We start from the raw sequence: 10,596 nt of genomic DNA, 5'->3' as shown, positions 1-10,596 counted from the left end.
GCTTGGCATATTGTATGTCGACGAACCTAGGCACGTGGAATTGCCGGTGTGAAAGCAGTTGACGGCAAGAAATTGTAGTAAAGCCACTTCATCCTTCCATCGTCCCTCACGCGGTCCACAGACTTCAACAGGGATTGGTCACTGCTTTGTACTTTTGAATATATTTCTGCAAGAGCCTCGAATGGATGTTCACTCGTTCGACTGATGAGAAGCAAAATCGTCTTTCCATGCAATTGGTCAATTCCCACCTGCACTTGTTAAACAAGGAGAATATTCATGTGTAAGTTGAGATTATGTAGATTGATGTTCCTATCAACTTAATTGAAATTAAAAGTAAAATATCACATTTTCTTTGTAGTTCCTGAGAAAGAGAACATTTGTTTTTCATTCTGCAGTGTCCATCAATGTCATCAGCAACTTATTGTTAGTCTCCTGCGGTGTTTTTGTCAAACTCTGGAGCTTGGAATACAATTTGGATTTGGGCAAGAAAAAGTCCTCGCATGAGTAAGTGATATCTTTCCACGAGGAGAAGTAATTGCGGCCTTCTTCATCTGCAACAACCTCAGTAAGCACAAAATCTAACAAATAGAATGAATCACCTTTGGTAGCTTCGAGTGCATTATAGAATAACGATAGAGTATCAGATTCCCCAGAAGCATATGCCAGAATTCTGTCTGCAATTTGCATTGATAACTCGCCAAAACATTTGCCCACAACAACGCGAATTATAATAATTTTTAATCTGCACGGCATGTGGCTAAGGGTCAAATTTTCCTAGGAAATGTCCACAAATGTCAAGCTAGACATGTTCGGGATATCACGTGGAATTGAGCCAGCGAGCCGATAATCACAGAAGCTCAGATGCGTCAATCTGGTGATGCTGATGGCAAGATGAGAAGGGAAGAGAAGAGGGGACAAGTCAACAAAACTGAGGTCGGGGTACTCCAAATGGTACAGCTGGAATAGAGCAGGGAATATCTGGCTGCTTGAATTTGTAAACAGATTTGTCACTATAAAAATGGTCCAGTGGAGTGTATGTAGCAAATTGTTTACAACAGTTGGATAGGCCTTTGATATGCAGCCTTCCTCTGCGTTTAGAGGGGCAACTCTCTCGTATGATATAATTTTGAGGTTTTTCAAATAAAGATGGAATCAAATTTTTAAAGATAAATAGAAAGCCATTGATGAGGAATGCACCACATAACTTCAAAGCTTTCCCGGACTAACTTAAAACTGCTAATAACAGCAATCAAGATCTATGCTTGAGAACTATTACTAGCACAATGCTGATCCAAAGATTCATAAACATTTGCACCATACCGTGAGAATGCTCACTGCAAAGAGAATCAACACTTCGAACAATTTAAATTCGGAAGAAGAGAACTCAAATTGCACGTTTCTTTAATTTTTTGCACCAAGAACCTAACAGGAATTTTTTATTACAAAGACAAAATGTGTACATACTTTCCAAATATCATCTTCTAATCAAAATTTTAGCATAGCATGCTCCCTTTTTCTAAAGTCCAAAAAGTTCTCCCTATACAAAGCCAAAAATGACTCATTATATAGATACGGAGGTTAACAACTACTCCTCTGTGGTTAATAACTACCTCCAAAATACATAATTTTGGAAAGGTTAATTAACCTCACAAAAATTAACCCAAAATGATATAAGGTGCTATTGCTAGAGATAGAAAATTAGAACCATTGCATTGCATGAAGAATAAGATATTGCCCATGTCATAATGATGGATCACACGATCTTCAACTTGATGGAAACTACACCTTCAAATCAAAGTATCCACTTGTGAATTTCCTCAAACCTTTCCATTGAACTCAAAAGTAGTCTTCAAGAGATTTATAGCAATTGGATCATATTAAAGTGATCTATGGCATACGCTTCAGGAGACACTTGTACTATATTTAGAAGTTCCCATCTTGTCCATGTGATAAGAGAAACTAATTTTTTTATAATTCATCTATGTGTACTTGGTCTTCATTCATAGCTTTCCAATTGAAAATTTATGTGTCTGTGATAGTTTAGAAACCGATGAGAGACCTGATTCAAGATAATTGATTTTAGAATTATCCATGGCTTTTGGTTGATCATGTAGTATGGAAGCCAAACCTTTACCCCTTTCTTGCTCACTTGCCTTCGAGATAACATATCAAAATCCTTGAGAGCCTTGCATATGTGATCACATGCCTCATTTAATTATGTTGTATTATTTGTATCCCATTACGGTTGCTTATGCTAAGTTGATTCTTTGGGGTATTTTGTCAAATAGTTTACAAGATCAATTTTATTGTGTCAATGTTTAGAAAACAATCAGTGAATGATTAGGCTATGAATCTTTGAAGATTTGGACCAATGGTCTTCAAATGTCATGTAGTGGCCCCAAGCTAGAACAAGGTGCAATTTCTTTCCATGAGCTCAAACTTTCCTACCATGGCATCTGTTCTTTATTAGTCACAGGTTGGAAGATGATGCAAGATACCCCTTTCATCATTTTCTCGCATAGTATCTCAAAATCATGGTGGTACAACATGATGTAGTTAGAGGTATTTGGTCAAGCAAATCATGAACTTCCCTATTGGGCTCATACTTTCTCAAGACGAAGATGCATACTCACATACTCATTTGGCCAACTCTTTGAACCAATAGTGACATGAAATTTCTTCTATGAAATCGTGTGGAGAGCACTTTTAACAAATACTTTTCTCTTAACTTGTTATCGTGTTTTCTTCAATGCAATTGGTCAAACAAGTCACACACCTTTGAGGCTACTGCATACTTCATCTTTATTTCATGGTACTGTGTTATTCATGCCACATATATCATTTTTCACATTCTTTTTGACATATTCACCCATATTTCATCCTCCCATCATAGATATTGAATGACGTTGCAAAAATTTGAAATCACCTAATGTCACAGGCTAGAGATTGAAGAACTATGAGCATGAAACCCACACATTCTTTGAGTATTTAGAGCTCCTGCATTGTGTGCAAACATGGATCTTAGCTTGTGTGGGAGTGATGAGTATGTAATGTATGTGTTGGTGTTCACAAATAGAGATGTCCCTTTCCATATGACTATATCCTCCACTACGAGAGTATTATCAAAAGAACATGCAACCCAGGCAACAACTCATCGTATATGAAGAAAATGCCAATGGAAATCTTAGTTAAGATGATGCTGAATTTCTCTTTCTTGGAAATCTTGGAGGAATGACTCTTGACTTGTAAACACGTGAGCCTTCTTATTTCTTTCCGATAATAATCTGCTCAATCTGAACCACATATAAAATCTTTCACTTTTTGAGAAAAGAGGTTAATAACCACCTCAAAAATATGTATTTTGGAGCTCAACCTTAAGCTTTTTGGATGAGAGTTTAAGGTTAATGGTTCAGAATATGTGTTTTGGACCCCAACCCTTAACCTTTTTGGATGAGAAGTTTAGGTTATTGGTTTAGAATACGTGTTTTGGACCCTGAACCTTAACCTTTTTGGATGAGAGGTTAAGGTTAATGGTTTAGAATACATGTTTTGGACCTCAAACCTTAACCTTTTTAAAGGTCAATGGTTAATGATTTGGTTGCAAATATGTATTTTGGTTCCTTCCATTAACTTGCAAAAACTTTTGACTTGGGAACCAAATTTTAAAAATTTGAAGTGCTAGACGGAGCTGGAGATGAAATGGGTGCAACAAGATCAAAGAATTGTTAAAAATACAATTGATAATTAGCCCTTTCTAATCTTGAAGTTTTATACATTCGAACTTGTTTTCACTCAAAATAGAGATGTGATTTTTTTGATTTGGCAGATATAAGAACCATGACAATAGCTAGCTCTAAATGGGGACAAAGATTGAAAAGGATGAAGCTTGGACCCAAAATAACTAGGACAGTGCCCTACCAATTGGGCTACAGAGTCACATGAGGGACCACTTTGCAAAGGGGGAAAATGACACCAAAAATAGGACAACTAAAAGGAACACTAGGCGCAACAAAACAACACAACAAAAACTCCAATCTAGACTATATACAAGGTAGGTTTCCCTACCTCCTGTGACTCAAGGTATAATCATGAAAACCTATTCACTGGTTGGGGAAAATAAATACCATGGTGTACCAACATGTGAAAACTCTCAAGCTTCCATGGGCTCAAATATAAGTGCACTCCTTGAATTATAACTCTAAGATTCTTAGCATGCCCCACATCTTTAGATAAAGGAAAGCATCCAAATAAGCAAGCTTCATCAAGAATCTTTGACTTTAGAATCAACTCTCCTTCATGTTACATGTCATTGATGACTTCATTTTGAAAGAGTTGAAAGATAACGCTCTCAAATTTCTGAATGCATTTTTGATACTTTTCTCCACTTCATAATTCTTCTACTTGAAATTCTAGTGATTGGTCATCATGAATTCCTAAACTTATTTCTAACACTAGACACTCTTTCTTTTCCATGGGATGATTGTGTTTGTATTCTCTATGAAATTATTCCAATATGAATGCACATACTTATCACATTGGATCTTCTGATGATTTATTTCTTCCTCTTCTCCCATTAGACCACTCAAAGAAGGAACAATCACCTTTTCCATTTTAGTGCGCACATCCTCTAATGAGTCTATCTAATGAGAAGAATTGATCATTAGTTGATATTGATGTAAGGGAAATTCTTTTAAAAGAGAGTCATCATCTATGCGTTCATCTTCACATTTTTCAATCATTAGACCACAACACATTTCTTCAAGGCTAAGTACTTCTCTAGTGTGAGATACCATCACAATGATTTCTTCATTGTAGTCTCCAGTTGTGAACTTAAATGCTTCAAATTCAGGTTTCATGCATGAGGAAGAGTGATAACTTGATGTTTCATCTTCTCTTACTTGAAGCCTCTCTTAAATTCTCATTTCCATCATACTTATTATTAAGTTTTCATCAATATTTTCATAAACTTGGTTCATTGATTCTTCTTGATGACCATCTTCACAAAATGGGAAAGCTTCATATTCCACTTGCATGTATCCTTGAGAAGGATTTCTTGACAACTCATTATCTTTCTCTTGAAGATGATCTTCTACTCTTGTGATGATCATACCACTTTCTAAAAACTCCTCACCATCCTCAAAAGTAAAGACTTCAATCTTAGGAGTTAATGGATATGTCTGCAATATTTCACTTGAGGTTATTTCTTTATCAGTGGTAATGTTTTAGATTGTGGCATAACATATAAAGTATTGATGTTTTCAATAGATCCTTCACCTTGAATGATCATGGAAGGATAAACAGGAAGATCTTCTCCACATATGAAGTCATCATTTGAACCATAGAGGCATCAAGTAAGAATAAAAGTAGTATGAAACTAACCTTCATCCAAATTTCCCTCATCTTTAATCATATGTTGTGTAGTTCCTTGAGAAACATTTGATATTTTTTTTCTTTCTCATTAGGATTGAGATGATTGAATACATTCTCCTGAGTATTAAAATCTTCATAGTGATGCCCTAATACATTAGCAGACCCTTCTTTTATCGACTTCATTTCTTGACCATCTCTTTGATTAGACATAGAATCCCTATCTTCTTTTGTGTATGCAGATCTAGATGACTCTTTTCTAACTTTTTGATGGGGAGATGTTCTGTTACCAAGGAAATAATTCTTTCTTGGGTCTTCTTTCTCAAGTTCTTGTAATGTATGAAGTAAATGAGGATGTACTTTATTAGGATCTAGGCATGCATTGCCATAGAAGCTCTTTTAAAACTCAACCTGATTGAGATAAATGGAAGTATGATTTTGATGAGCAATAGATTCAGGCATTGGGGCACTTTTTTTACCACCATTATCCATCCTTGATTCACATGAATCACTTTTTTGATCAAGTTCTTCCTTATGCTCACATGTGGAACTTCTTTTTGAAAATGTTTTTGTCTTATAAGAGAAAAAATGATTATCTTTACCATCTTCTTCATCTATCTTTTGCAAGGTCTGGAGCAAATATGGATGGATCATTTCTTGATCTAGTTTTCGTCCACTATAGAAACTCTTCAAGAAGCTACCTTGGTTAGGATTGATGAAAATTTGATTTTATTGAGAGACAGGTGAATGAGAGATATTCTTATTATTCTTCATTGCTGATTTAGATGAAAGACATTTTGTGAAGAGACCTTTATCTTTATATGTTGAACCTTTTTCAAATAAAGAATCATAATCATTAGAAAGAAACCCATAATCTTTTCCATCATCTTCTTTGATCTTTTGGAAAATTTGTAGCAAGGAAGGATGAAACATTCTAGGATGTAGCCTCTTACCACCATAGAAATACTTCAAGAATTCAACATGTAGAGGCTCATTAGGAATGTATTTCTTTGAGTATGAAAAGAATTCTTCATCACTATCACTGTCACTATCACTTTCTACTTTTCCTTTGTACCAAACCATGTTTTGAATTCAAACCTCAAATAGAGTCACCAATATTCAATCTTCTAAATAAAGTCACCAACCTTTATTCAAGGGAAGGTACCTTCATCAGCCAACTTACTTGTTATTTACTTGACCTTGGATGTGACCAAGATTTTTCTTCTTCCTTCCTGGAATAATAACTATTCTTTCAATGTCTACAAAATTTTGACCAATAAGAGCTCTTTGCAAGATTTTCCCAAATTCTTCTTTTTCCTCTATAACATGATTCACCTGATGGTTTTGTTGAGCACTCTGTCTACACATCCAGGCTAGATTGTTCATATATGAAATAATGTCTTCTTATGTGTCTTGGAAACCAAGTTTTGGCTATAGAATTGGAAACACATTTTCATGAGGCAACACCATCTTACTTCATCACAAGCGAGTGATTGATCTTTCTTATTTTAGTCCCTAGTAGAGTCACCAAAAATCTATTGGTAAATAGATTTGTCACTGTAAAAATGACCTAGTGGAGGGTATGTGGCAAATTGTTCACAATAGTTAGATAAGCCCTTGATATGCGACCTTCCTCTGCATTTCGAGGGGCAACTACCTTGTATGATGTATTTTTGATGCTTTTCAAATAAAGACAAAATTAAACTTTTAAAGATAAATAGAAAGCCATTGATGATGAATGCACCACATGATGTCAAAGCTTTCCTAGACTAACTTAAAACTACTAATAACAAAAATCAAGATCTACACTTGAGAACTATTAGTAGCACAATGCTGATCCAAAGATTCATAAACATCTACACTAGACCGTGAGAATGCTCACTGCAAAGAGAACCAACATTTCTAACAATTTAGATTCGGAAAAAGAGAACTCAAATTGCATGTTCCTTTATTTTCTTGCACCAAGAACCTAAGAGGAATTTCTAATTACAAAGAAAAAATTTGTACATACTTTCCAAATATCATTTTCTAATCAAAATTTTAGCATAGTGCTCCCTTTTTCTAAAGTCTAAAAAGTCCTCCCCATACAAAGCCAAAAATGACTCCTTATATAGATATGAAGGTTAAGAACTACTCCTCCATGGTTAATAACTACCTCCAAAATGCGTAATTTTGGAGAGGTTAGTTAACCTCACAAAAATTAACCCAAAATGATTAAAGTTGCTATTGCCAGAGATAGAAATTCAAACCATTACATCGCATGAAGAATAAGATATTGCCCATGTCATAATGATGGATCACAAGATCTTCAACTTGATGGAAACCACACCTTCAAACCCAAGTATCCATGTGTGAATTTCCTCAAACCTTTCCATTGAACTCAAAAGTAGTCTTTAAGAGATTTATAGCAATTGGATCATATTAAAGTGATCTATGGCATACGATTCAAGAGATACTTGTACTATATTTAGAAGTTCCCAATTTGTCCATGTGATAAGATAAACTAATTTTCTTATAATTGATCTATGTGTACTTGGTCTTCATTCATAGCTTCCCAATTGAAAATTTATATTCCTATGATAGTTCAAAAATCGATGGGAGACCTGATTCAAGATAATTGATTTTGGAATTATCCATGGCTTTTGGTTCATCATGTAGTATGGAAGCCAAACCTTTACCCCTTTCTTGCTAACTTGCCTTCGAGATAACATATTAAACTCCTTGAGAGCCTTGCATATGCAATCATGTGCCTTATTTAACGATTTTGCATTTTTCATATCCCATTGTTGCAGCTTATGCTAAGTTGATGCTTTGAGGTATTTTGTCAAACAGTTTATAAGCTCAATTTTATCATGTCAATGTTTAGAAAATAATCATGGAATGCTTAGGCTATGAATATTTTGAAGATTTGGACCAATGGTCTTCGAATGCCATGTAGTGGCAACAAGCTGGAAGAAGGCACAATTTCTTTCCACGAGCTCAAACTTTCCTACCATGGCATCTGTTCTTTATTACTCACGAGCTGGTAGATGATGCAAGATTCCCCTTTCATCATTTCCTCACATAGCATCTCTAAATCATGGTGGAAGTACATGTTGCAGTTGGAGGTATTTGGTCAAGTAAATCATGAACTTCCCTATTTGGCTCATAGTTTCTCAAGACAAAGATGCATATTCACCTACTCGTTTGGCCAACTCTTTGAACTAATATTGAGATAGAAGTCCTTCTATGAAATTGTGTGGAGAGCATTTTGACAAAAAAAATTCTCTTAACATGTTACAGTGCTTCCTTCAATAAAAATGGTCAAACAAGTCACACTCTTTTGAGGCTACTACATACTTCATTTTTATTTCATGGTACTATATTATTCATGCAGCTATATATCATTTTTCATGCTCTTTCTCACATGTTCACCCATATTTCATGCTCCCATCATAGGCATTGAAGGAGGTTGCAAAAATTTAAAATCATGTACGTTGTGGGCTAGAGATTGAAGAATTATGAGCATGAAACCCGCACATTCTTTCAGTAGTTGGAGCTCCTACATCATGTACAAATAGGGATCTTAGCTTGTGTGGGAGGGGTGAGTAATGAGTATATGTGTTGGTGTTCACAAAATAGAGATGTTTCTTTCCATATGACTATATCATCAACTATGAGAGTATCATCAAAACAACATGCAACCTAGGCAACAACTCATCATATATGAAGAAAATGCCAATGGAGATCATAGTTAAGATGATGCTGAATTTCTCTTTCTTAGCAATCTTGGACGAATGACTCTTGACTTGCAAACACGTAAGCCTTCTTATTTCTTACCGATAATAATTTAATCAATTTGAACCGCATATAGAATATTTCACCTTTTGAGCAAAGAGGTTAATAACCACCTCAAAAATATGTATTTTGGAGCTCAACCTTAACCTTTTTGGATAAGAGGTTAAGGTTGATAGTTCGGATTACGTGTTTTGGACCTTGAACCTTAACCTTTTTGGATGAGAGGTTAAGGTTAATGGTTTAGAATACGTGTTTTGGACCTTGAACCTTAACCTTTTTGAATGAGAGGTTAAGGTTAATGGTTCAGAATACGTGTTTTAGACCTCAAACCTTAACCTTTTTAAAGGTTAATGGTTAATGATTTGGTTGCAAATATGTATTTTGGTTCCTTCCATTAACTTTCAAAAACTTTTCACTTGGGAACCGGATTTTAAAATTTTGAATTGCTGGATGGAGCCGGAGACGAAATGAGTGCACCAAGGTCAAAAATTCATTAAAAATACAATCGATAATTAGCCCTTTTGAAGCTTGAAGTTTGATACATTTAAACTTATTTTCACTCAAAATAGAGATAAAATTTTTGTGATTTGGGAGATATAAGAACCATGGCAACATGATGCACAAAGTGAATCAGGAAATCTCAGTATAGTACGCCTCTGGCGTAATAATGAAAACTACAATATGCAAAACCCATTTCCAATTTAATTTTAAAAGTTAATTAATAGTGACAAACTACAAGAATATTATAATTTCGGCAGCGTATTGGAAATCAAGTAGACAAACTACAAGAATATTATTCTCCCAAGGTATTAGTAAATGCGTAGTCTATGTTGAACTTGAGGTCTTGGAAATTGAAACATGAAGCTTGGGCCCCTCGGAGGCACAAGAGCGCGGTGTCATAGGCTCTCGCTGCAGCTTCTGCAGTGAAGTAGGAGCCCAAAGATATGCGCGATCTCTTTCCTGACCGAATCTCTGCCACGTATTTCACCCATTTCCTCTTTCTCACACCTCTAAATCTCACTTCTTTCTCTGCATCTTCTCCAGAACTCGACATGTTGCGACAATTAATTAGATTATAAAAGGACTCGATGTTTGATAAAAAATTGAACAGGCTGGTTATTTGTACCGTGCGCCACTCTCATGGCATTTACACTGTGTGGTAAACTGGCATTCAAGTCAACTGTGAACAGTTATCATGTGCAGATGGTTTTGTTGTTTGTTTGTAGGCGAAGTGTGCATTGAACTTAGTAAGTCGTGTGTTGACTTGAGGGAGTTTGGGACATATAGACACTTCTCTTTTTATTATGATTGTAGCAAACAAGAATTAGGATTCTTGAACAAAATGGATTAGCTGTATCAGCTTGTACCTATAGTGATTACGCCCATGGCGTTTTATCTATGGACCGGATCGTTTGTCTTTTTTAATCGACAATTCACTTTCATCCAGAGACG

The 10,596-nt window shown here is 35.4% G+C and overlaps 1 protein-coding gene across 1 annotated transcript; it reads right to left on the bottom strand.

The window, feature by feature from the left end:
• Positions 1-774: 774 nt before the first annotated feature.
• On the bottom strand, positions 775-10,198 carry LOC149569021 (ethylene-responsive transcription factor ERF056-like). The gene is made up of 2 exons (XM_089816820.1): positions 10,029-10,198; positions 775-982 (listed from the first exon to the last, which is right to left on the bottom strand). Exons 1-2 carry the CDS (start codon positions 10,196-10,198, stop codon positions 775-777), a joined length of 378 nt encoding a protein of 125 aa, XP_089672946.1.
• Positions 10,199-10,596: the final 398 nt, after the last annotated feature.

This window comes from Cupressus sempervirens, chromosome 3 (assembly GCF_028749045.1).
Source record: "Cupressus sempervirens isolate cs-2001-9-10 chromosome 3, ASM2874904v1, whole genome shotgun sequence".
In the NCBI taxonomy this organism is placed as follows: domain Eukaryota; kingdom Viridiplantae; phylum Streptophyta; class Pinopsida; order Cupressales; family Cupressaceae; genus Cupressus; species Cupressus sempervirens.
Note: the sequence above shows the minus strand (reverse complement) of the source record. Positions and strands in the feature narration are given on the sequence as shown.